Source organism: Oenanthe melanoleuca, chromosome 21 (assembly GCF_029582105.1).
Source record: "Oenanthe melanoleuca isolate GR-GAL-2019-014 chromosome 21, OMel1.0, whole genome shotgun sequence".
Taxonomy (NCBI): Eukaryota; Metazoa; Chordata; class Aves; order Passeriformes; family Muscicapidae; genus Oenanthe; species Oenanthe melanoleuca.
In genome coordinates, this window is record NC_079354.1 from 7,313,607 (window position 1) to 7,339,854 (window position 26,248).

Genomic DNA, 26,248 nt, shown 5'->3' on the forward strand with positions numbered 1-26,248 from the left:
TAAAGAATAAATCTAGAGACAAATTTAATTGCTTTTTTTGATAGAATTACAAAATTAGTGGATGAAGGGATGTAATATATTTGGATTTTAGTAAAGCATTTGATTCAGTCTTGCATATGCTTAGATTTAATTCCAACTGGCCTGGCTGTAATGCCACCTCATGGCTTCAGCTGGCTGAGGGACCATAAACAAAGACTGATGACAACCAGCACCACACTGAGCTGAGTGCTGAGAGGGGGACTTGGGCTAGCCTGAGTTGATTTAACATCTTAATTAGTAATCTAGGAGTAAACAGCGTGTTTATGAAATTCACAAAGATACTCAACTGGGAGGAGGTGGCAGTGCAAGAGGAGAAAAAGAGCACAGAGAGGTTTGGCAAGACAAGGGAGAAGGTGTAGAACAGGAGAATCATGTTTGGAAACACAACAAATGCACCTGGGCATGGGGGGTGTTTTATACACTGGAGACTTACTGAACAATATTAAATCAATTCTGTGTCACAGGATGATAAACATGGTGCTGCACATTACTCTGTGCAGACACAAATTGTGAGCTGCCTGTTTGGGGGCAGGAAGTTTGTTCTGTTGGGAGGGGGCAATTCTGCACATCTGGGAACACCAGGAAAGCAACAGGGCCTGCAGGCAGAAGGGACTAAACCAGAGTCAGATTAAGGGTTGTAAGGAAGCCTGGTTAAATGGAATGCTGAAAGTTTGTGACTGTCTGAAGGGGGTGAACTCCAGTTGCAGAGGGGGATGATCTTCTGTGGTTCAAGGGGATATAAACAGAGCTGCAACAAAACCACTAAAAGTGGAATTCAGGCAGCATACTATGGAAAAGGCTGTGACACTGAAACTTTCTAGGTGGTAGAATAATGCTCCCAGAGGCCAGGAAACAGCCACACTGCCTGGTGGAATTACAACCAGCCTGGACAAAATGCAAATGGACTGCAGGCAAGGATCTCACACCAGCCAGGGGTTGGTGCACTAGAAGATTTTCTAGTCTCCATTAAAGCCTGTGATTTACAGTGTGCACTGGCATTTGTGGGTGACTGTGTGCGTCAGACACAAACCCGTGTGTGTGCCTGGGTGTAGCTGCCTGTTCAGAGCACGTCTCTGTCTGGGCATGTATGTGCACGTGTCTGTGGTGGGTGAGCTTTGGATCTGCTCCACTTGAGTCTCTATTGCTTCACACTGAGCTGAACTCTGTGTCCAGGGTGAGCCAGTGACTCAGACCTTTTCCCTCTCCATGCCAGCTCCAGGGTCCTTACCGGCGCAGGTACATCTTCCATGGCTCAGAGAGCTTCTCCTGCACCAGGGCCTTCACTGCCTTGCCCAGGTACTGCGTTGGCTCCCCAGCCCCAGCCTGGCTGCCTTCACCTTCTGTCTTAATGCTCAGCAGGTTGCCAAGGCTGGCACTGGTCTTGGACATCTGGAACAAGAGCACAGACACTGCATCAAGGCCAGCACACAGCCACAGCCACCCCCAGGACTGTCCCACACTGAGCAGCATCTCCAAAGATTGAAAGACAAGACACAAAGTCTGTGCAGGCTGCTCCAAGTGCATAACAGGAGTTAGTAACACTTCACTCTTCTGCATCTTCCACCCAACATCATAAAGCACTCACTGCCCACAGAATATTTATTCATGGATCTTGTTAAAGTTATGAAGCATCATGTCTACTTTATCCACAAGGAAACTGAGGTGGAGAGAGACATCCCTATCTGACTTTGGAAAGGTGTGTGGGCTTCAACAGTAACAGTCCTTTGCAGCTCCTACAAAGAACTGCTAAACTCTATTCAGTTATCCCAGCCACAAGGATGTCTCCTTTAGTGACTATCAAGTATGTGTGAGGGTAAAAGGATGAAAATCTCATTCAACTTGGGAAAAAAATCTGTCTCAAGTTCCTGGAAAATTCTTATTAACTTCAGTAACTTCATGTTACTTTTCTGTGCTAAATGGACACATCCTCCACAAAGCAGGATGTAGACTCACAATCTGCATTGCTTGGAAGTCTTCAAATAGAATCTACACAGAGAAGGTTTAGAGGTCCAGGTGTATGATGTGCAGGATAGAAAAATGAAGTTACTCAAGCCTGCCTAGAGGGAAAATTTTCTTTCAGAATAAATGCACAATTTTCTAGACTCTTTCTCTGTTGTGCTCTCAATTACCTCCAGTAACAACAGCACATTTCACAGCATGAATAAAATGCAGGATTTAGCCCAATACTTGCACTGGAAACTCCACCTACTTGAGGGTCTAGAAGCCCTTTATAAATATAAGTTAATTAAGTCTGACAGCCCCCTAAATAAACTGCAGTAGGCTACAGGAATCCTGATTATTTGAGGCTCTCTTAATGCCCCCTGAAGGTAAAGCCCCTGCTGCTGTGTGGAGACTGCAACTCTTTAGGGCTGCAGAAATGGCTGGAAATTCAGGTCGTGTGTTTTCACTGGAAATTCCACTTTGGTAAAGGGTTCTTTTTCCTAGAAAAACAATGAAGGATTCCCCATGGACAGAAATTGTGTGCAGCAAGAGGAAGAAGCAAGTATAATGTCTGCCAGAGCAGACTGAGCTTCACTCTGCAGTATTCAGTCTTGGAGTTGGTTCCATCAATCACACACACAGTGGGTTCTGCTCCTTGCTGCTTTATCTCATTGGTTAATCCCAGCCCTTTAACCTGACTCCTAGTTTCCACCTGTGCAACATTTGCTTTGCACAACTTAAAGAGCCTTATGTCAGACTGCACACAAAGAAATGCTTTTTTCTAAACATATACTTAAATCACTTATCATCCTGGAGATTTTCACGTGAAGTCTCCATTGCAAGAGAATTTCCCTGATCTGGGACCTTCAGAATGACTCATGACCCCAGAGAGAGAGTAACTAAATTCATTTGCTCACTAAAAAAGACCTGCATATTTGGAAACACTAAAGGGACAATACAAAGGAACAAATAAGAAATTAAGTTTAAAAGGGAAAATCAAAACCCAATGTAACAGAGAGCCAGTGGAGGAGAAAAGGGACATAAGGATAAATGCAGAAATTAAACAACACAGAGAAAAACAGTGATAAGAAAGAAAGGCGGTGGGAGATTACCAGACAAAGTCACTTTGCCCTCTCTTGAGGGTTATATGGCCTTGATGCAGTAACACCCAGAGCCAAGGGGATGGCAATAGTTATGCCTATAAAACCTATCACATAGCAGAATATTAAAGCATGGCTCAAAGGGTACCCTGATCTCAACTGCAGTTGTATACAGAAGCAGAATTAATCTTGGTACAGTAGAATTTATCATGTGAAAGAGAAATATACATTTGAGATGATGAATAATTTAACAAAAAAGTAAGGAAAAAGAAACTGTGCATTATCTAAAATAAATATTCTAGAACACAGTAAAGGGGATTCTGTTAGACACCATTACTCACATCAGAGAGACAGAAACTGATTATTTTGGTTCAAAACCTCTAATTTTTTCTTCTCTTTCATAAAATCAGATTATTCTCTCCCTCCCCAAATGAAGGAAAATGTTTTAAAGTAAGTAAACAAAATCAGTAACTATAAAAGGAAAATGAGAAAGAAGTTGCCAGGTTCTGAAAACAAAACCAAAATAAAACCAAACAGCCCTCCCAAAAACAAACAAACAAACAAACAAACCCAAATCAAACAAAAAACAACCCCTAAAATACCCAAACAAGAAAAGATAAAAGAAAAAAGAGGAAAGAAGAAAAAAGAGAGAAAAGAGAGCAAAGAGCAAGAGAGGAGAGGAGAGGAGAGGAGGGGAGGGGAGGGGAGGGGAGGGGAGGGGAGGGGAGGGGAGGGGAGGGGAGGGGAGGGGAGGGGAGGGGAGGGAAGGGAAGGGAAGGGAAGGGAAGGGAAGGGAAGGGAAGGGAAGGGAAGGGAAGGGAAGGGAAGGGAAGGGAAGGGAAGGGAAGGGAAGGGAAGGGAAGGGAAGGGAAGGGAAGGGAAGGGAAGGGAAGGGAAGGGAAGGGAAGGGAAGGGAAGGGAAGGGAAGGGAAGGGAAGGGAAGGGAAGGGAAGGGAAGGGAAGGGAAGGGAAGGGAAGGGAAGGGAAGGGAAGGGAAGGGAAGGGAAGGGAAGGGAAGGGAAGGGAAGGGAAGGGAAGGGAAGGGAAGGGAAGGGAAGGGAAGGGGAAAAGAAGAAAAGAAAAGAAAAGAAAAGAAAAGAAAAGAAAAGAAAAGAAAAGAAAAGAAAAGAAAAGAAAAGAAAAGAAAAGAAAAGAAAAGAAAAGAAAAGAAAAGAAAAGAAAAGAAAAGAAAAGAAAAGAAAAGAAAAGAAAAGAAAAGAAAAGAAAAGAAAAGAAAAGAAAAGAAAAGAAAAGAAAAGAAAACCTTTTGGAGCCCTCCTCTGTCTAGAAAGGATGGAAAAAAAAAAGATGTCAGAGGCGGCAATATATTTCTTCAGCCAGTTCATTAAATTAATTCGTAAGCAGTGGCTCTGAAATTATACCCGATGAAAAATAGTCTCAAAATTTAAATGGTACAAACTCATCTTATTAGAGGCAAAACATTAAAAAACAAACACATCTCTTCCCCCCCTTTCCCGCTATCGCAGCTTTAATTTCTCTTGGTGGGGGGAATGAAAGGCGTTTGATGGATGGCTCTTACCTTATTCATAAGCGAGGATAAAAGAGATGAATTTGCCGAGACTGTGTGGCCATTTGATTCATTACTGAAACACACAAACCAACAGGGTTTAGTTAAGATGTGCACAGGGACTGTGAGCACTGAGATTAATCCTTCTCCCTTCAAGCTGCCTCACTCCTCACCTACTGCATCCAGAGGAAAAGAATGATGCCAACCCTCCCTTGGGCGGGCCAAACTCGCTGACTTGTGATAGCCAAAAAGGACAGAATGAGGGTCCCAGGTCTTCAGAATTTAGTTCTTTAACTACTAAATGGCCCAGACCTCTTCTCTTGTGTCCACTGAATCACACTCCATTTGTTAACTCATGACCTCCTCCAGGTTTTACCCTTTCATCCTGTTAGAACTTTCAGAAATATCACACAAATAGCACAAGAGCAGGGGGATGTTGATGGGGCTACCCTGGGCAGTAAGGAAGGCAAGGCACAATCCTGCACTGAAAGGCAGCCTTAGGATCTCTGCAGTTGGCTCCAAGCGCTGGACTCCCAAAGGGAGGCCTGTTTAGATAAGGTATGAACAGGAAAGGATACAAAGGTCCAAGTGGAGCTCACTTATCCCCAGGATCAGCTCCTCTGCCCCTTTTCCACCCAGCACAATCCCCAACCATTCATGTTCTCAGCAAAGACGCTAGGCAGGTGGGACATGCTTTGAGAGAGGTGCATCTGCACAGCATCACCAGAACTGCAGACCAGCCTATGCCAGAACCAGAGTTAGCCTGACACCAGCTCTTCTGTGTGTCCAGATTCTCTGGAATGTGCTTCCTTCAGCCCTGATCCAACAGAGGTGTGGCACTGGGGTAGCTTCAATCAGCAATCCATGACAAGAGGACTAAATGAAAACAGCTTTGCCAGTGGCTCCATTTTCAGAAGGAAGGACAAGAAGTGAAGCTCTTGTTGACTCTTACTGAAGAGTCAGTAGGCGCCTGTGAGCCCAAAAAACCATCTGGAGAACACACACTTAATGGGGAGCAGAGTGAGCCTGCCTGCCTTCAGTTTTGGGGCGTCCAACTCAACCACTGTGAAGCTGCCTTTTACCAACATGCTGTGTCCTCTTGAATTACAGGTGTGGAAACTTCCCAAAGCCTGATACTGGGAAGTGTTGAGCGTGCCTGCCCACCCACTCCTCTCACCCATGATCTTTGACACTCAGGTCCAAACTCTGCTCCTGCAAGGGGTCCTGGCTGGTGGCAGATGAGGGTCCCATGGCCTCTGCAGGTTCCTGCTTCACCTGGACTGGATTGAACCGTCCAGGAGGTGCTGGTTGTCCATTCCCTGCTCAAGAAATACAGTGAAATTAAGTGCAAAAGAATAAATTAAAAGCATAGGTCTAAAATGAGGTTTCAATGGCAAATAAGTAAGTTAAATCATTGGCATCAGTGCCTAAGTGGAAAAAGCAAAGAAAAAGTGTGGGGGGAGGGAAGTACTGGGATTGCTGGTCAGCGTTTATTGCCAAGTTGACATGATGGGTTCTGACGTCCACTCCAGCGTGGAAATTCTTCAAGTGATAATTATTGCAAAATTATGTCAAAGTTGTCCAGGCTATGGGCCCTTTAAAGGAGAAGGGCGGAAGGAGCGTGGGGGAGACCTGATTCTCTGCATAAACTGTCATAACTAATTTGCGGGGCTGCCTCTTAAGCGTTTATTAAAGACTCTGTTAATGCTGAGGCAATGTGGCAGCTTTCGACTGCTAGCCAAGCCCCCTGCTCATCGCCAGCCCCAGCGTTGCTGTGGTGACAGTGCTCAGGGCAGAGCTGCCCTGAGTGTCTGCCCCAGCATCTGCCCTGAGTATCTGCCCCAGCATCTGCCCCAGTATCTGCCCTGAGTATCTGCCTCAGCATCTGCCCTGAGTATCTGCCCCAGCATCTGCCCTGAGTATCTGCACCAGTATCTGCCCTGAGCATCTGCCCCCAGCATCTGTCCTAAATGTCTGCCCCAGCATCTGCCCCAGTATCTGCCCTGAGAATCTGCCCTGAGTATCTGCCCCAGCATCTGCCGCAAGTATCTGCCCCAGTGTCTGCCCCCAGCATCTGCCCTGAGTATCTGCCCCAGCATCTGCCCCGAGTATCTGCCCCAGCATCTGCCCCCAGCATCTGCCCCAAGTATCTGCTGCAGTATCTGCCCTGAACATCTGCCCCGAGTGTCTGCCCTGCCAGGCCCAGCAAGGTGACAGCACCGGGACCGGCAGGTGACAGCACCAGGACTGGCCAAGGTGACAGCACTGGGACCAGCTCCCACCACACCGCTGGCCATGCCCTCCAAAACCGGGAATGCTTCCTCCTAGGGAGCAGCTTTAGAGTGCTGAGCCCTTGAGAAAAAAATTCAAATTGAAGGAAAAGAGGAATGGTAGGGATGGGGATTGGCGGGGGGGGAGGGGGGGTGGGGGGGGGGGAAGAAGGAGAACAAATTGAAGAAAAAAAATTAGGAAAAACAGCAAAGAAAAAAGGAAGGGAAAAAAGTTGCTGACAGAAACATGTCTGCAGAGCTTTATTCCTCAATCCCCAAGTGACTAAAATATTAATTTACCCTCCGGCAGTACAGCTGATGGCGAGCTGCTTCTCAGACAGCAAGTGGCATTTTATTAAAAAATAAAGGAAAATAGTTCCCTCAATGACCTTTCCCTGCTTTAGGAAACCATTTTTCAAACAATAATTTTAAAAGTATGTGAAGGTTCCCCTCCCTCTTTAATCAGAGCACTTCCTTCTACTCCCCCCTTAGCTCTTGGGAGGACGGGGCCGGCAGCTCCGGGAGGGATCGGGGACAGCCCGGGTACAGCCTCCCCCTCGCTGCCCACCAAGAGCTGCCTGTGCCCAGCAGGCGGGGGAGGCTCCTCGTGCTCTCACATCCCTCTGCCGGGCTGGGACTGACCTGCCCCCGGGGCACTGCCCCTTCCCAGCTTTTACCCCTCAGGTAGAGCAGGGAGAGGGGAGCACAGCTTGCAAGAACTGACCAAAAACAAGGTCCCGTTTGTGGACTCTACCAACACCATCCCAAATCCACAGCTAGGACAACAAAGCTGAAGCACAGAACACCTCCAGATCAGGAAAACAACTGGCCATGGGCTACAGGACCATCAGCTCCGGGCCCAGCTGAAGCTCCATACAGCCTCAGTAAAGCCTTCAAGCACTGGCTAAGGTATTTTTCCTTCATTTCTGTTTTCAGTACAATGCCTCTCTCTTTTCAGCCTATAGCCACACACATGGCCACACTCTTCAGCTCGGCTAAGGGTCTACTCCCTTCATGGGCAAAGATGTTTCTGCCTCTCCTCCGGCCATAACGGCATAGCCAGGCTCCACAGGAAACCTTGCCAAGACTGCCTTCCTCAGGGGTTAATTAGACACACCCAAATTCATTCTCCCATTTATTTTCTTTTTTTACCCCCTCCCTAGCTGTAGCCCCGTGGACAACTGGGTGGCTCCTCATTCACTCTACTCCAAGCCATCAGGCACCGCTCTACCTCCCAGCACTACCACAGCTGATGAGGTAACTCACCTGCTTCAAGTGCCACAGAGGGCTTGAGTGCAGCTGCTGCCAGCCTGGCCATCATAGGAGAGATTAATCCCTTACTAGCAGAGATCCTTTCCATTATAGAGGCTGCTGGAGCGGGTGAAGAAGTAGCCACTGGCTCACCAGATCCTGAAACTGGCTGGGATGAGGAATCTGCAGGAGCAGACGATGCTGGATTGGTGCCAGAGCCAGCAGCCATCAGATTAGCCGAGCTGGCAGGAAGGGGTGTAGAGACTCGGCTGGGGATGATGGGAAAGAAGGATCCAGCTGCTCCAGGAAGCGCTGAGTTGGAGAGTGCTAGGGCCAAGGGTATATTGCTGGGAAGGGCCTGGGAAAGCAGGCCAGAGATCTTTGAGGCTGGTGTCAGGCTGTTGGCAGACTTGGTGGCCTGCGAGGAAGCAAGCTCAGCCGCAGAGGAGGGTGCAGCTGGGACGATGAGAGAAACGGAAGACTGCTGACTGGTCGGGGAGGCACTCAGGCTGGAGTTCTTGGAGCTCATGGCAGAGAAGTCAATGAGGTCATCGTTACTGGACTCCTCCTGCTCGTTGTCCTTGGAGCCCAGGAGCGAGGCGGGCAGCCCCAGCACCCCCGAGCTGCGGATGTGCCGGCGCTCATGCTTGCGCTTGTGGGAAGTCATCTGGCTGGTGGAGGTGAAGGTGAAGCCACAGCCTGCCCTGATGCAGTGGAAGTGGTTGGTGGCCTTGCTGTAGACACAGCCCTCGTACTTGCATTCCTCGTACTTGTAGAACTTCTTGAAGCCATCCTTGGCATAGGCATCATCTTTGATGTGGTAGCTCTTGTGCTTCTCAATGTCACACTTGTTCTTGAAGGTGAATGTGCAACCAGGTCTCCTGCAAGGGCATCGAGGACAGGGTGGTTGGCTGTGTGGGCAGAGCTGCTGTCTCCCACCTCCCTCTAGGACAGGACTGGGGCTGGAATGAGACCCAGCTGCAGAGGGGCTGAGAGCTGTCTGTGGGTTAACCTGGGTTTAAAACCTGGGACACCCAGGCTAGCAGATATGCTGCTGTGAGGGAGAGCTGGAAGCTCACTCCGCCCTGCAGGACTGCCACAGCAACATGGGAATACAGGCACCCTCCACTAAAAGCTCCAACAAAACAGCAGGTAAAGGACACTGACGTAAAAACTATGCTTTACTGCTCTTCCTGAAAACACAAGAAATCAATAGAAGAGCAGCTGTGTACAGAAGGATAAGTCTGGCCCCAAAAGGGATGAGCTGGCTGGAGAGAACCATACCACGGAAGTGCCATTAGCAGTGTATTAATGGCCTACTTCAGTTGCACACTGAAGAGCAGTGTGGTCTCTTTCCCAAATGATTCTAGGCTCTATTTTCTATTTCTATTTTTTCTATTTCTATTCTATTTACCCACTATTTTCTAGTGGGTATCCTCTCCTCAGATCATACTCCTGCCTTCAGAATGTTCTGTGGCACAATCCTGGAAGTCCTGCTGTGGTACGAGTTCTCCCAGGAGCAGTACTGAGAAGGTCACAGCAAATCAAGTCCCTGTGCATACTCCTGAAACTATGACTTGGCAGGAGGAGGCAAACAGACCACAGAGCTCTGAGGCAGGACTGCTCCCCTCCCCTACTGTCTCACCTGCAGTGGAAGTGAGTGGTTTTCTGCCCGTAGAACTGGCATTCCACAGTGCCGCAGTCCTCGGTGGCACGGAACCGCTGGAACCCATCGTTGATGAGCTGTGTGTTCTTCTTGTGGAAGTTCTCATGGGTCATCACATCAGAGGTGCTTGTGTAGACCTTATTACAACCCACCTACCCCAGGCCCAAAGAGGAGTCATCAGCACAGCGGTTTAACAGCCTGACATTATTACCAGCAGCAATAAATACATGAGCAGAACATGTACATTTAATAGTTCCATTTGTGTGCTTCTCCTAGGGGTATTAAGTCATCACTTTAATTCCCAATCTAAAGACTGATAGAGCATACAGAAGTTGTGAAAAAACCCAAACCCAAACCAACTCTCAGGGCATGAAACAGTAAGGAAAAAGGAGGACTGGAGGGATAAACCACCAGCTATAGATAATCATGCCTGCAGTTAGTAGGGCTCCTGCTCTTAAAGAGAACAGAACACTAACAGATGCTGTTGCTTTTTGTTATCCTGGAGTGACACAAAACAAAGCAGGATTTCATCTATTTGGGGAATACAGAATTGAGTGGGAATAAGTTATTTACTTCTTTAGTCCTTCTGGGAGGTAAGGCATGCTAGTGCACCATGAAGCCAACCAGTCTTTTGAGCTTGTAATAAACCGTTTCATTCTAGCAAATCTTAAAGCCCATGTTCAGCTGATTTTAGCAAACTGGTGACTTTTTTTTCCCTGTCACTGTTCAAGACTCCCACTCCAATAATTTTAAACTTGCGCAGCGAATGGGAATGCTGTGATGAGGACGGAATGTTGAAAACCTGCTTTCCTCTCGGTAAAGCGGGGCAACTTTGCCATATTGAGTAAAAACCCACTGGAATCTGAAAACGTCCTCAGCCCTGCTGAGGGAGGACTTTTTTCCTTTTTTTCTAGCACAACATGTGCCAATGCCTGCACCATCTCAGAAACGAAGAGAAGGAAAACACCACCCCTTAGTTCAGCCCAGGTTGATTCAAACAGGCAATAACAAAACCCATGACAAATACGCAGAGAAAAAAATAAAAAGGATCTCCAGCTATTTCCAATATAAAAGAACCTCTCTCCCTCCACACTGACACCTTGAAAAAAGACAGGCCCTGCATGGCATTAAAAAAAAGAATTAAACAAAAGCGTCCTTAGGAATAATTTGCAATGCAGCTCTTGGTGCGAAAGCCTAAAAAAATGTCAGTTTATATAAACAACTAACTGAATTTTATCCACACCAATTATGGACATAAAGAAAAAAAACCCCATGTGATGGATGGCACAAATTCTACCATTTAAGCAGTATTTTCTTTAATTGAGAGTTTATATTCTGACACCTTTCCTGTAAGACACTGCTTACATGAGCATTACTTTGCTGGAAGACAGTGGGCACAGGATGGAATTAGCCATATATAGCTGTGTAAGCGAGGGTCTCCATTCCAGCTCGGAGTGGCTTAAGGCTGTGCAACACTCCTTGTACTCTAAAACCCATCAAACAAATACCACCCTGCTCAACTGAAGAAACTACATTATCAATATTATGGAAGTGTAACAGAAAATGCCCTCAAGAGAAAGACACATGAAATTCCCAATTTATCAAGTGCTGCAAGCACATGCTTCAACCAGCCCCTGTTCAGGACAGAACTTGAGTGCATGCTGAACATTTAAGTATGTGCATAAGCCCCCTTGACTTCAGAAAGCTTACCTGACTTCAAGTTAAACATACATTGATGTCTATCCTAGCAAAGCATTTAAGCACGTGATTAAGGCCTTGTGATTTTACTAGGGTCTTAAACTGCTGGGACAGGTCAGGAAGTGAGCCTGACTTTTCAGACCAGAAAATCTGTCACCAGGGGTTGGCTGATCACTCTGCTTGTAACTGCAGCACATTCTCAGGACGATGGTTTAGGCCACAATTCTACTAAAACGAGTCCATGTTGAACCACTGAACCTCAGGAACGGTCAGGGTAAGACCCAAACAATGTGGTGTGTTCACATCTGGAACAGTGAAGGCATCACAGTGACATCTGTGCAGCAGCCCCAGCTCTGCCTACACGGCTGCTGAAGCCTGGCTGCCCCTGAAACACAGCTCAGCCTACACCACACACGAGTGCCACTGGTAATGGACTTGGAGAACCAGCAGTGTTAAGTGCAGATATGTGACATTAAAGTTTAATTACTTTAAAAATTGATTATGGAGGAAATTAACCCAGTGCCAAAGGGCAGATGTGCCACAAGAAAATCTGGTTTCAAGGGAGGGACAGATCAGATTTGAGTAGAGACAGTGCAGTGGCATTAAAGTCCCTGAGTCTCAGAGAATGGGACTTGTTTGAACAAGTCCAAGACTATGAGAAAACCTTGACAGCTGCTTTGCCTCACTGCATGGACAAGACTTCTAAAAACTGAGAATGAGGCTTCTCCTTGCCATTCCCAACAGCTGCCAGGACAGGGTATAGACTTGTCAGGCAGGTTCCTGAATCAGAAGTGAGCGAGCCAGGCTGTGAATGTCCCCTGTCCTTCACAGCCCAGGTGCGTGCCAGGGCAGCTCACCTGCAGTGATAGCCAGGCTGTGAATGCCTGTGTGCCCTGGACAGCCCAGGTGTGTGCCAGGGCAGCTCACCTGCAGTGATAGCCAGGCTGTGAATGCCTGTGTGCCCTGGACAGCCCAGGTGTGTGCAAGGGCAGCTCACCTGCAGTGATAGCCAGGCTGTGAGTGTCCCCTGTCCTGCACAGCCCAGGTGTGTGCCAGGCTGTGAGTGCCCCAGTGCCCTGCACAGCACAGCCCAGCCTGGCAGGGCAGCTCACCTGCATGCAGTGGTAGTGGGTGCTCTTGCCGTTGAGGTGGCAGCCGTGGTAGTAGACGCTGCAGTCGTCCAGGGGGCTGAAGCGCATGAAGCCGTGCTGAAGGGAGTTGTCCCGCTTCTTGTGCATGTTGTAGTGCCGGATCACGTCCTGTTTACTGGTGAACCTCTGCAGGGACACACACAACAGACACAACAGACACACATGATGCCGGTGGGTGAGTAATCCTGGCGGCAGGGTGGGTGTCTTTTGTTGTTGTTAATAAACTTATTGGGACCAGGAGCTGAAAGCTTGGCAGTAATTACCCTAAGAGAATCAGATTAAAGAGGAATTGTGTGCATGTATCTTCTTGGTAAAGGGAAAGTAAATACACATGGAAAGTTCTAGAGTAAACATGACACTGGGGTGATGCCCAGAATCTGCTCCCTGCAGCTTTAAGATTGCAGTTCTTCTAACATAATTTTAGCTGCTACTATCTCAAGAAGTGCTATAGTTAGAAAGCAAACCAGTGAACTGAACAGCCTACAGCAAGTAAGCCAAGCTCCCAAGTCACTCACTGTAGTGGTTAGCAAGACACTGGCTGCCACATTCATGTTGGACTAGAAATTGGGAAAAAACCCTTGCTCTTTTACACTGTCTTCCCATTCTAAGTCTTTCTAGAAGATAGGACGGCTTTATTAGGAAAACAGGAACACAAGACTTTCTTCAAGTCACAGAAAAAGATGCTTTTCTACAGAAAAACAGAGCTCAGAGCTACACCTGTATGACCAGAATATCCTTTTCAATCTCTACCTGTTTTAAGCAATGAGGGGGTACCCCATTGTCAGAGCAGGCTAAGTGCCTTTAAAATGAAGCTTTTTATTTCTATTTCCCACAGACATCAATATTTACCACTGAAGGTGAGAAAGTAAATCTGATTTTTTTAAAAAGAAATCAATATCCATTTATTTTGAGCAGTAATTGAAAAGGCCTCTATTCTAATGTTTAACAACTTTTCTAGTCTGCCTCGTAGGAAACAAATGATTATCGCTTCCACTCTTTCCTCCTATAATATCAATCCTGATCAATCTCGTTGATATTGGCATGGGAATATATGGATATAGATTTCAAAGAAATCCCTTGGAGGCTGGAGCTATGATTTCCCAGGGCATACATACAGGATTGCTATTGCCAATCATTGTTAATTTGTGCCCACTTATTACAAAGCGTTACTTATTCTAAAATATATCTCAGCCATAAAATAATTTGCATTTTAAAAAGCAGCCTAAATCCTTATTCCCTGTGAGACTAGACAGCTCCTTTGCAAACAGCTTCCAGACTCCTTAGGAAATAATCATGAGGCCAATCATAATAATAGGTTTTTCTGTTTTTCCATCCTTTGTGTCCCTGTCTTTCTGGTGCAGGGATATCTGTGTCACAGTTGGGATAGACTCATCTTGATTACTTGATGCTGGGCTGGAAGGACCAGTACGTGCATCCCGGAGGGAAACCCTCCTTAGATCAATAGAAAGCCACAGGGCAGCCCAGCAGCTCCAGATCAGCTTCCTCTGCTGTGGTCAGACTGATCCCCGAGAGAGCCCAGGGTCTCCCCAGGCAGGGCTGACGCTGTGCCTGGTGCAAACCCTGGCATTGCTGCTCACATCAGCCTGACCACACAGTGCCAGTGTCCAGCTTCAGGCCTGGGGAAGGGTAAACAAACACAGCACGTGGCTGCTGGCGGGACGTGCCTGCCCTGGCAGTGCTCCCAGCAATGACAGAATCGCTCCTGCCCCCTGCCTTCCTGCAAATCCCACTGCGCTGCTGGCCCTACAAAGGCACTGGGGCAGCAGGAGGGACAGACACAGACTGACAGATCAGCATTCCCTGGTTCCAGGGACAGTGTAACCCAGCACAATTTATGCTCTTGGTGTTTCCCTGATAGAAATGTGGAGTAGTTCCCACTGACTCGAGCTCATCTATGTTTGGCTCTTCATTGCAGCCATCTGCATTTGGTTAAATGGTATTAGATTGAGTTAAACAGGAGCAAAATAAAGTTCTGTTAAACCCAGAACATATCCTGTCCTCTTTCAGAGCAGCAAGGTGCCAAAGGCATGTGCATGCAGGCACAGGAGGGGCACACTCCCGTACATCTGGGGAGCCATGCTCTGGCTCTGCTGTACCTGGTAGTTGCACTCGGGGTCCAGGCAGTGGTAGTGCTCTCGGTACTGGTAGGCGCAGTGGATGTGGCCACAGTGCTGGCTGCCAGAGAACCTGCAAACAGGAGAGAGCACAGACAATCAACCCTGTTCTGGCAGCAGCGCCTGTAAGCAAGGTACAGATAAACCAGGTCCTGTTCCTGCTTCCATCTCACATGTTCATGGCATTAAACCCCACCTCCTTTATCCCCTCCAAGGATGGTGACCCTTGTGCCTTCCTTTGCTTATTTGTCACTATTTAAAGGTGCTTCTTGAGCCGGATCACTCAGGTCCTGTACATCCCTAATCTGTTTTTCCCCTTGAAATACATCTTCGTTATCTAAGTTGTTTACTTGGGGTAGCATAAGGAAGGAGGCTTCGTGGAACTAAACACCACACAATTCTAGAATAGAATTTAGATACCACACCAGCAAGTTTCAGAAACTTCCCATAACAGAAGGAGACAAATAAATGCTGGGCAAATATGGATTCTAAATTTTAAGTATAAGCCCATCTAGTAGGATATCAGAACAGCTGCATACAGCAAAGTCGAAAACTCCTGACATACAGGGTGACAAAAAAGACCGGAAAGTCAGAAATGCCATGTAATACCTACATACAAAGAATCAGTATACAGAATTTATTGACTGACAGCCACACCAGGAATTGGCACAAGGGGATGATCCAGTAATGGGGTAATCAGTGCAATGAACTCCCCCGTGTATATTCTAGAGGACCACAGAAGAGCTTGAAAGGGAAAAGCAGTGGAGAGAAGGGGACTCAGAGGGGAAACATTCAAAGATAAAGTGCCATCTGCTCAAAGGTTCCTCAAAGGTTCCTCACGTCACTTAAGTGCTAAACACAGCAGGAGTGCATATGATAAAGGGCATGGGAAAGAAAAGAGGAAGGGCAAGATAAAAAAGGAAAATGAGAGGAGTAAGGGTGTCCTGGGGTAATTGAGGAATGGGGCAGGAGGAGGGAAGATTTTGGATCATCGTAAGATGAGGTAAAACGAGGCTACGGGATAGAAAAAGTCTGGATGGAAAGCAAAACTAAATAAGCCATTTCTGAAGCACAGTAAGGAAGACGAGGTCAACTATGGAGACAGCAGGGCCTCTAGGAGATGGAAAGGGGACTTAATTGACAGAAAAGATAGACATTGTTAAAAAATTAAATGACTTCTTTGCCTCAGCATTCACAAAGGGAGACAGGGACAGATGCCAGGAGCAGACATGCCTTTCCCTGGGGAAGGAGAAGAAATACTGCAGGAAATCAGGATCACGTCAGAACAGGTGATTGAGAAACTGGAACAAACCTCAGCAGCAGAGAAGAAACAAACCACAAGGCAAACAGCAGGGCTGGCTGCACAAACAAAGGTGTGGAACTGAGAGCAGAGGAAGAGATTCCTGCTCAATGCCTGGGCAACTGCTGGGCTTGTCCAGGGCAGCCTCCAGAGCCACCGTGGCACTGACCAGGGGCTTGTGCCTCCACAGCACACAGAACCAACTGGTCCTGCTAGTCCAGGGCTTCATGTCAGCAGCACCACCAGCAGCTGTTTAAGGAAAGAAAGTGCCCTGTGGGAAGCTTCCTCTCAGTGCCACTGATGTGATGGGGGAAAAAGAGCCAAGGGCTGTGCAGGGCTAGAGAACTGTGCGGTGCAGGCCAGGCAGAGAGAAGACCATCATACAGACCTTGCTGACAAATACAAAGCAGTTCATATTATTATCAAAAATGAGGATGCAAAATGGCCAGAGATATCAGCTGGAGTAAAAGAAGGGCCAGACACCAAGGAGATCTTACTCCAGGAGATGAGTTACTTGAAGCATCCTGGCAGGAGTCACACACAGGCTCAGTTCTAAAAATAACAGCTAAACAAGTGCTCCAGCACTTCCAACTCCCCCACTCCTCTCCATGTGCCATAGAAAGGTGTGTGTGCTGTCTGCAGCACGGGAAGGCAGAGACAAGTGTTCCGTTAAGCCGTGTGCTAGGGGAGGGAGGCAAGTGGCAAACACAGCACGAAGGGGAAATTCTGCTCCTTCAACGTGCAAGGTTGGGCTCCTAAAGGGTTATATTATCCTGTGTTTTTTCTGACACTTGAAACAGTTCAAAGCTATTAATTTTTAAAGCACAGCATCTGTTTAGGTTTTTCATAACAGGAAAGCTTACACACCACACACTTACACGCATGCACACACACACATTTACATGCACAAACATGCAAAACATCAACACCCCCTGACTCTACATGAACAGACACAAACATACACACCTGAAACAAGAAAACTCACAGACCAGCTCATCACACTGACATACAAATCCAAACTCCTAAGCTGTCAATACAGACACATAGATTCATTTGCACAAGAACAATACACTCCCTCTTCCTTTACATTAATCGGTTCACTTTTTTTTTGGCCAGAAAGTCTTGATCTGACAAGATTTGATAAATAAATAAAAATAAAAAAAATAAATAAAGAAGTCATCATGCTTAGAAAGTGTTTACAGACTCATTACTCTATAACGATCATATGAAAGAAGGAAAAAAAAAAACCCCACCCCAATTACAAGGGGGGAGGAAACCCACACAGAAATAAATATTTAAGCAAGTGCTGCCAGAAGCACCATCTGCTGAGGCACTAATAATAATAATAATAATTTTTTCTGTGGTCTTTTTTTTTTTTTTAATTATAAATATACAGGGAGGAGGAGGGGGAAAAACAACCCAACCCAAACTAGCTAAGTAAGAGGTTTTGTTTTGTTGTATGAGAGAATGGATTATCCCTGGGCAGCTCTTGGCAGTGGCTTTGGCAAACTCATTAAGCTAATTATGCAGTACAGACATAAGAGTGTTGTGTCTCTTCTCCCCCCACCCCCTGATTTTAAAGCTTTAAACTGTTTTTTTTCAATGTGTGTAAATTGAAGGAAGTGGCTGCACTGCCAAGGGGTGGCTTGCAGAGCATTTTAAGCAGGATGTGGTGTCCCTGGGGCAGCTCAGTCCTCTCTCAGCACCTGCCTGAGCCAGGGGAAGGGGCTTGTGCTCACAGTGGATGTGGCTGAAGTGCTCACAGTTCTCTGCTTGAGAGGGGAATGGGGGACAGAATGATGCCACATCCTCTGCCACTGCAACCCCTGCAATTCCTGCAATCTTAGAAATAAAAGGATGCTGCTCCTTCTTTCCCATGCAGAGGGGTTTAAACCACCTCTGCTTTCCTTCCTATATTCTATATACTCCACTACTGCACCGTCCCCCAAGGCAGTGAATTCCCACACGCACTTGAGGCATTGCTGCTTGAGGAGCTGCCTGTGGTGGCACAACTGTCCTCTCTTCCCTTGAGGTTTTCTGCCCCTTTCTCCTACATCTGGGTTTTGGGCAAAGAGGGGGAAATTAAGTCACTTCTTGTTGTACTCTTGAGCTAGTAGAAGGCTGTTCCCACTCTTTTCCCTGCCAAAATGTTCCCTTCACTTTCCTAGCAGTGGACTGTGTCCCACAAGGAGACTGTGGGCCCTGGTAAGGTGGGAAAGCACTGAACACACTCCCTTCCCTTTTCACTAATAAGTGCCCGGGTGCTGGTGGAGCAAACCCTCCAGTGTTTTCCCTGGAGAGAAGTGTTTGCCTGCTTCCCTCGTGTCTGTCTGGATACAAGGGGCTTTTGTTGGGAGCTTTCTCACATTACTGATGGAGGATTCAACCGGCTGGGGGTAAAGCCTGAGGGACCCTCCACACCATGAGCTCTAAACCAGGCAGGTGTTATGCAATCATCTCGCCTGTCCCTCTGGCTCTCATGGCATTCATTACTCACTCTGTCCCACCACAGCAGCCTTGGGCTTCCTCTCAGCATCACTGTCCTGACCTAAGCATGCCCACAGCTGTGATAAGGTGCCCTACTCTGCATCTGAGTCAGTGAGGGTTTCTCAGACAAACGAGCTGCAAACATTTTCTAGGATAAACATCCCATGTTGATGCCAAGAACTACCTAAACTCAAGTCACTCGTGAATCTCTCCAGCCTGGATTCTCAGAGCTGAGATGCTCTCTGCTTGCCTCCTGCAGACACCAGACATGGTAGGGGAAAAAGGCAGCGGATAGAAAGAACAACAGCCAAGAGGCAGAACTCCCATTTAAATCCTGGGCTTCTTCAGTGGAGAAGTTTTCCACTATTTGTCACAAAGTCCAACAGCTCCAGGGTGCTAAGCACGCTCCTGGCATGACTGTCCACCTCTCACAAGCTACTGCTCTCCCAAGCAGGGGGACAGAGCAAGCACAGATGCCATGGGAAATGCAAGTGCCAATGTCTGGTTTAAACACTTGATCCAGACAAGACCTCGTCTCTCCCCCCACCACTCCACCTTCTTACTCCCAGCCCCCTCCCCAGTAAAGCCAAAAGTTTTGCCTACCTGGCAATGTACTTCTGGTAAATATTTACATCTTCGCTGACAGCTGGTTTGTCAGTGGGTAATCCATTCCTAGTGAGAGACACACAGGCAGAGCTGGTTAGCAGGAACAGGGCACAGCCTAAACTCCTTGCTTCTCTCACACACCGCTGACAGATCAGGAGAGAGGGCTCAGGGAAGGGCACCAGCAAAGACATCTGGATGTTTAAATTCCCCCCCACCCCTTTGCCCTTCAAATCCTGTACCCAGGCTGCCCACCACTCTCCCTGCATGCTCCCTCTTTGCAGGACTCACAGGAGTTTTGTGGAAAAATGGAGAAGATCAACCACAAAATCCTGTTTCTACAGAAAAAAATGCCTATACAAAAAAGTGATGGCCACATGCAAATAAACTGCTCTCAGGCCCCTGGCAGTGCTGCCCTTGCGTGCATGGAAGGAAGCTCTGCCCCTGGCCCAGCTGCAGGACGAGAGGCTCTCTGCCAGCCACGCTGTGAGCTATTGCCCATTTCCCTGTGGCCAGCAGCCCTGGTTCTCTATGGCCAGCACTGGAACAGTGGCTCCAGCCCCTGGACGAGGCCTCAAATGCCTCTTTATTTCACAAGATACCCCAAAACTCCAAAAGACAGATGATGTATTCTAATCAATGAGAAAACCACCCCAAATGTCACATATGCCTGGACTACTTTACATCATTAGGAAGCAGACAAAAATAACATCTTTAGTGAGTTCAGGAAGAGGGAAAACGAGATGCAGGGCCAGACTCCAGCCTACCCAAGAGTCAAGGCCACCCCCATGCACCTCCAGACAGGCTGCACCATCTTCGTCACGTGCTTTCCCTGTGCCCAACCTCCACTCCTCCTCTCTGCAGCTCTAGTTTAAACCCTGGTTTAAACAAGGACACTTTCACCCAGAGTTCACTTGAAGGTAGACGAGTTCAGGGCAGGTTAATGGAACTGGATCTAAGAGAGTTTAAACCCATGGCAAGAGTGTATGTGCAGATGTGTGAGAGTAAAGGGTAATTCCTGCCAGGTTATTGAACCCAGCGGGGACTGGGAATGGGAAGCCACGGCCTAGACACCACAGTCAGAGCTTCCCTCACCAGAAGGGTTAATAGGTGCTGTCTTTCCTCATGGGAGCCTGTATCTCATGAGCAGCCTGCAGGAGAGGGAAGCAGAGCTCTGCAGTGTGGGGTCAGGACAGGGGAAGTGCCAGCTGAAGGCCCTGGTCACCTCCATTCCAGCTGCAGCCCCATCGTGATGCCCCAGCTGAGGAAGTCCTGTGGCCAGAGGAAGGATGACTATGGTGCTGGCAAACCCATGTCTGGCAAGAGGCAGAAAATGAGCAAGAGAAAGGAAAACAAACTGGGATCCAAGTGCAACACTACAGCAGGTGAGAGGCTTGCTCATCTTGCTTGTGCCTTCAGGCACAGCTCTAGGATGGCAGCTGAGCCCCAGACAGCTGAGTGCTCTCAAGACACTTCAGGCACAGAGTCTTGGACCAAGTCACCCATTCCAACAGGGCACTGAGCCTCCAGGACTATTTACAACATTGTGCTTTAAGGAACAGGAGTCCCTGCCTGTCATCTGTAGCACATAGAGGTTCATCCTGAGCAGAACCCTGGGCAGGTCCTGAGCAGATGCAGATGTTAATAATCCTCTGTCCTTTCCCATACACCTTTACCATGGAGCTCCCCATCTGCCTGCAGGCAGCTGATAAACAACCATTTCCCATGGAAGACAGGTATCGTTCCATGGCTCTGCCTTCCATGTGGGGAAACAGGAAGAGTGGACAATGCAGACTTTGCTGCGACTGCAAAAAGCATTCAAGCAAGCCCAAGGTCTCCTAGGTCCACACACCAAACACAAACCAAGGCTTTTTCCTCATCAGAGGACCAAGCAGTAGGTGTGTGTGATGGCACAGAGGGCAGGACAGAAGGGCCTGGACTTACTCCAAATGACCTCATGGGATTCACAGCTCACAACAGCCCCAAGTTCACAGTGAGAAGTAAACTCAAACCATGACAAAAAAGCAGAGAAGCCTCTCCCTTCCTCCCTGCTGCAGGCTGACATATATTTGTATCTCTTCTACAGCTCCCACCTCTGGAAGTCACATTAAAAAGTAATCCAAGGTTTGGCAAGGCCTTCAGATCCCTCCATTCTGTCAATGGCATCACTGCAGAGACTTCTGGCAACGTATGTGCAGGAGGTTATTAGTGGTAATTGGGCTAATGAGTTTGCCCAGTCTGAGGGGTAATTGAATCACCTCTATTTGTGTAAGCAAATTGAGAAGACACAGGCCTGGTCCCACAGAAGTAGGTATATGCCTAACTCCTATGGAAATTGATGGGAATTAGGCACCAAAATGTCTTCTGAGTTCTGGGACAAACAAAAAGCCCCATTTTGCTAACAGTAAAGTCAGCAGAGTCATGCCTTTGAGTTAAATGGAAACAAGAATCAGATTCTCCTACAGACACATCCAGATGCCTGGAAAAGCAGAGGGAGAAGAAAATAAAAGTAGCTCCAGCCTTGACCTTAAGAGTGCTGACAGCATCATGCTCCCTCCTCTTTCATTTTAACATATGAACAGGAGCTACTGGACTCCAGATCCATGGCTATGATGGCAGGTCACAGCCTGAGTGCAAACCAGACAAATAGAGATGTAAGGTGTAAAAGAGGAGCAGGCACTTTGACAGAGAGCAAAGAGAACCATCCCGTGAACAATGCAGTATTTAACAGTGCAAGAACTTGGAACTGCCCACTGAAGCACACACAGACTTATGGTACAATCCCCCTCTGGTACTGAGACAGAACAAATGGGAGCAAACTTACTTTACTGTAGAGACTGTTCCAGTTGTGATGGAGTCTGTCTTGGAGAAAGTTGATTTCAGGTACTCAGGAGTGTTGAATGGCAATGAGATGGACTGCTCTGGCCCGGCCACGGGAGTGCTGCTGGGGGTGCTGGCGAGGGAGGTGGGGGCCAGGCTGGGCACTACAGCTTTCACTGGAGTGAGCTTCTGGATGTTCCTCACGTCATACTTGGAGGGCCGGCCAACCTTGCCTGTCTTGAAGGCGATGGCTCCTCCCATGTCTGGGCTTCCCTCCCCAGGCTTGAAGAGGTGCAAGTACTTGACGTTTTCGAGGTCGTACTTGGAGGCCTTCTTGTAGGTGTTGCCGTTTTGTGGCCTGATGCTCTCGCCCGTCTTCAGCTTCTGAATGAAGAAGTCGTATTTGGAGGCCCGCGACATGAGGCCCTGCATCTGGGAGCTGCCGGGGGAGGGCAGAGGCAGGATGGTGGCTTTGGTCTCGGTCAGCATGGAGGTGTCGGGGCCCGGCCCGCGCCCGGGCTGGGCCAGCACTGAGCACGGTTCCTTGCCCAGTTTGGAGCCCAGCTCCTCCGCCTTGGCCAGGTGCACGGGCCACGAGAGCTGCTCGCCGGCCTTCAGCTTGCGGATGTACTCCTCATACTTGGAGAAGCGGGCGCGCTTGCCTGCGGCGTCATCGCCGGGCAGGGCCGCGGCCTCCGCGGGGGCAGCGTGCAGCTTGTCGAAGCTGATCTTGCGCGCCAGCTCGTCCCGCATGTTCTGCTCGTCGTAGCCGAACATGCCCAGGAACTCGTTCATGGTGGTGGCAGCGTAGTCCCGCAGCGAGGATGCTTCCCCTGCGGTGAAATCACAGCACACTCACACAAGGCACTGATTTTTCTTCTCCTCCCGTACCAGCACCAGTAGCAGGGAGAGGTGGGGGGGAAGGGGAGAGGGGAACATGATCTACTGATGTTTGGCTCACTTGTTAGGTTTTATGACTCTTAAATTAATTTGTTTAAAAAAAAAAGTAATTAATACTGGGGTAAAATAAAAAGAGTTCATCAATGCCAGGAAAATCAATTTCCTAAATGTTCTAGCCGATGGCTTTTCAGTACATTAAACAAAGTTTCATAAATGTCTCTGCACTCTTGCCTTGGCCTAATATGAAGAAAAAGTAATTTTACTGGAAGTGAGACCAATGCCAATATGCCGAGGTTTGTAGGGATCTGTCCTTGTGTGAATTTGTGTATGGAAGGAGGTGCACAGAGGATAGATGGCAGCATGTGTAAGGGGGAAAACCCATGTGAAAACACTGTGTGTGCTGGTCAAAAGCAAGCAGCACTGAGAGCAGGCAGGACAGCAGGGTGTGAAATGGATATGGGAGAGCAGGCAAGGCAATGCATGGGGTGGAGCAGAACACAAGATGCACAGAGCAGGAAAGCAGCAGAGGTGGAGATGAATCGAGGCAGGGGAAGAGCAGCAAAGGCTGTGTGCATGAGAAACTCGGCAATGAGGAGGGTGGGAAGGAGGGGAGAAGGCAGGACAAAGACAGGACAGCTGCCCATCACTGTTGCAGTCCTTCCCTTCCCTGTCAATTTTGTAAGGGTTCACTCAGTTCCTCTCTTCCTTCTCAGTCCCTATAACTGGACAGCTACTACTTGCCAGGTGGAAAAGGGACACAGTCTAGTGACTGCTATGCAAACCTACAGCCAGCCTCTCAAGCAGCCAGGAACAGCTTCCACTAACACCAGGAAAGGGGGGAGTCCACACAGGTGAAAAACAGGTAAGGAACAGTGTTTTCCTCCATCATGATTTAGGCTGAGGAGAAAAGCTGTTGTCCTGATGAGGGGGAGAAAGCCAGAGCACAGGCTGGGGAAGGGGCAGGAAGGGGTTAGTCTAACAGAGCCTGATTACAGGGAGGAAGAATGAGCAAAAGCTGTCGTTCCTTGGGTGTCTCCCTCCCTCCTTCCCTCCCCTACTCCCTCAGGCAGTTTCACAGCCCACCAGGATGGGAAGAACACACATCTGGAGGTCACCCAATATCAGGGTAAAGGAGGAAATAAAGTTTGCTCTAATGCACTGGCTTGGCCTCATTTGGGCTCCAGTCTGACACAGCACTGCTCCCCCTCCTCTCCCTCTCACTTTCTCCTGCAGAGTAAAGATTTACTGTGTGCAGGAGTCCTTCAAACCTCCCTCATCATCTTTTCTCAACACCTGCTCTGGCCCTAATGGGCAAGCATTCCCAGGCAGCCAGCACAGGGAGGTGCACTGGCAGCACAAGGGAAGTTCTGGCCATGGGGTCCCACTCAAAACAAAGCAACGCTGCTCAAAACACAGGGGAAAAGGAAGGCACTAAGACACTGCCACAGGGCAGCAGGTCCCACGATCCCTAAGGTGTGGGAATCTGACAGCCAGGGATGCCACTGGCACAGGCAGGCACGAACACAGAGCCTGCCAATGAGCACAGCCCAAGCTCAATAGCATCAGCTCTCACAAATCGGCTTGCACAGGGCTCTGTGGAGGAAAAGACTGCCTGTGACGGGCACTAAATGGGCAGGACCATGAAGGTCACATTCCTGCTGCAGGACTGCCTGGAGTAGCTTCCCTGCAGCAAAAGTGCTGCACTGGTTGCTGTTTGTGTGGTTCTGGGGAAGGTGATGTGGAGAACATGCCTGGAGCCTTCGAGGAGAAGGACAAAGCCACACCTGCTGGCATCTGAGTTAGCCCAAAATGACCTCCCAGCTCTGGGCACTTAAGCCCAGCATTCTGCATGGGATTTGGGATGCCTGACTCCAGAATAAACACCCTGTTAGTCACAGAAAAGGTGGCAATGCCCCTGCAGTATCAGGCTCAGGGCATAGCACAACTTCACGGGTTGGTATTAATCTTACAGGATGTTCAATGCAGAACAATTCGTCACTGGGTCCAGTAAAAAGACTTGCCTGAAGGACAACTTTATCTTTCACACACAGTGTATTAAAAATTTTCATTCTGCTTTAAAGCAGTTCTCCTCTTCACCTCTTTTTTTTTCTTTTCCCCACTTCCATTTCAGTGTAACCAATGACCCAACTAAAGAGAATGAACCCATGAATTCCCTACTGGGAACAACAATTTCCTGTTTCTGTTAAATCTGCTTTCCCTATTCTGCTTTTCCTTTCTTTTTGGACCTGTAAAACAACCCCCAGCTTCCCTCATAATGCCCTGACTTCCAAGCACTGCACAGAAAAACTCTAGCCAGCCTGTGTCAGCTGCAAGGGAAAAAGAACACCACACTGAGGATCTGATACGAAATTAAACTATGAAATGTGATTTCTGCTAGCTTTAGCCACTGCCCTGGAAGCCAGTGTGTCCCATCTTTGGCACCAAGTGGCTATACCTCAACTGGTGTAAACAATTAGGTGCAAAATCCAAGCCTACAGAAAGAGGTGGGGGATGGTTCAGAACCTCTTTTGAGCTTTGTCTGAGTTCAGCTTTCACAGCCATGGATTTAATCCCCAAACCCACCCTGAATTCTGCTTTTCCTTGGCTCAGATTTGGTTTCAGGTCACAACACCCACCCTGATCTATAGCTTTGCTGGTGTTGCTCAGTCTTTCCTCACTCACGCTTGAGACAAAGTTCTGGCCAGTTCCCACTGCTCCCTTCCAGCAAGTGCAGCTCTACTCATCCAGCCAACAAACCCAACACATCCCCTGAAGTTAAACAACCTGCATTTAATTGCTTAGGCACCTAACATGAAGGACTGAGACTCCTGCAGTGGAGGCACCTTAGAGAAGGGAGCTGGCTCACCAGAAGGATCGTGTAAGACTCAGCACCTCACCTCACATACACTTTCAGACAAAGGTGAAGAGGTAATTGATATCACCTAACTGACAGAAAACCCTCCTCATATTCACCACCAGACAAAAACAAAGCAGGACAACAGCTGGGAAACACTCCCTGTGAGGAGTCCTGGAAGCCACAGGAAGCATTATCCCTGCGTTTTCCTCCCCCTTCCCTGCACCGAATTTTCCTCTCCTTTCCTGTGTGATAATAAAGGGCTCCCTCTCCCCTTGCCTCTGCTCTCCATTTGTGGGCATTGCCAAAGAGTAGAGATCTGTGTGTCTCAGAGCAGCTATCATATCACAAAGGATCCGAAGCTAGCAAAAAAGGCGCTAAAAATAGCCTGCAGCAGCACACTATATATGGAAGGAAAAGCAAAACAGCCCAAATGGAGTGCAAGGTTTGGATACTGGGGGATGGGATATCCCAGCCAGGGCTCTCTCCTTTATTCTGCTTGGGA

General features: G+C 48.1%; 1 protein-coding gene across 12 annotated transcripts in view; it reads right to left on the reverse strand.

Moving 5' to 3' along the window:
• Positions 1–26,248, reverse strand: part of CASZ1 (castor zinc finger 1) — a 205,309-nt gene that overhangs the window by 17,518 nt on the left and 161,543 nt on the right. For 10 of the 12 annotated variants that reach the window (XM_056508438.1, XM_056508437.1, XM_056508434.1 and 7 more), the window contains 9 exons: positions 21,994–22,822; positions 19,170–19,238; positions 14,762–14,852; positions 12,606–12,770; positions 9,775–9,947; positions 8,145–9,010; positions 5,786–5,930; positions 4,621–4,684; positions 1,268–1,428 (listed from right to left, as the gene is read on the reverse strand). In XM_056508438.1, coding sequence (XP_056364413.1) covers positions 1,268–1,428; positions 4,621–4,684; positions 5,786–5,930; positions 8,145–9,010; positions 9,775–9,947; positions 12,606–12,770; positions 14,762–14,852; positions 19,170–19,238; positions 21,994–22,822 — 2,563 coding nt within the window. The remainder of the gene's footprint in view (positions 1–1,267; positions 1,429–4,620; positions 4,685–5,785; positions 5,931–8,144; positions 9,011–9,774; positions 9,948–12,605; positions 12,771–14,761; positions 14,853–19,169; positions 19,239–21,993; positions 22,823–26,248) is intronic. The other 2 variants (XM_056508443.1, XM_056508433.1) reach the window with 1 other exon arrangement.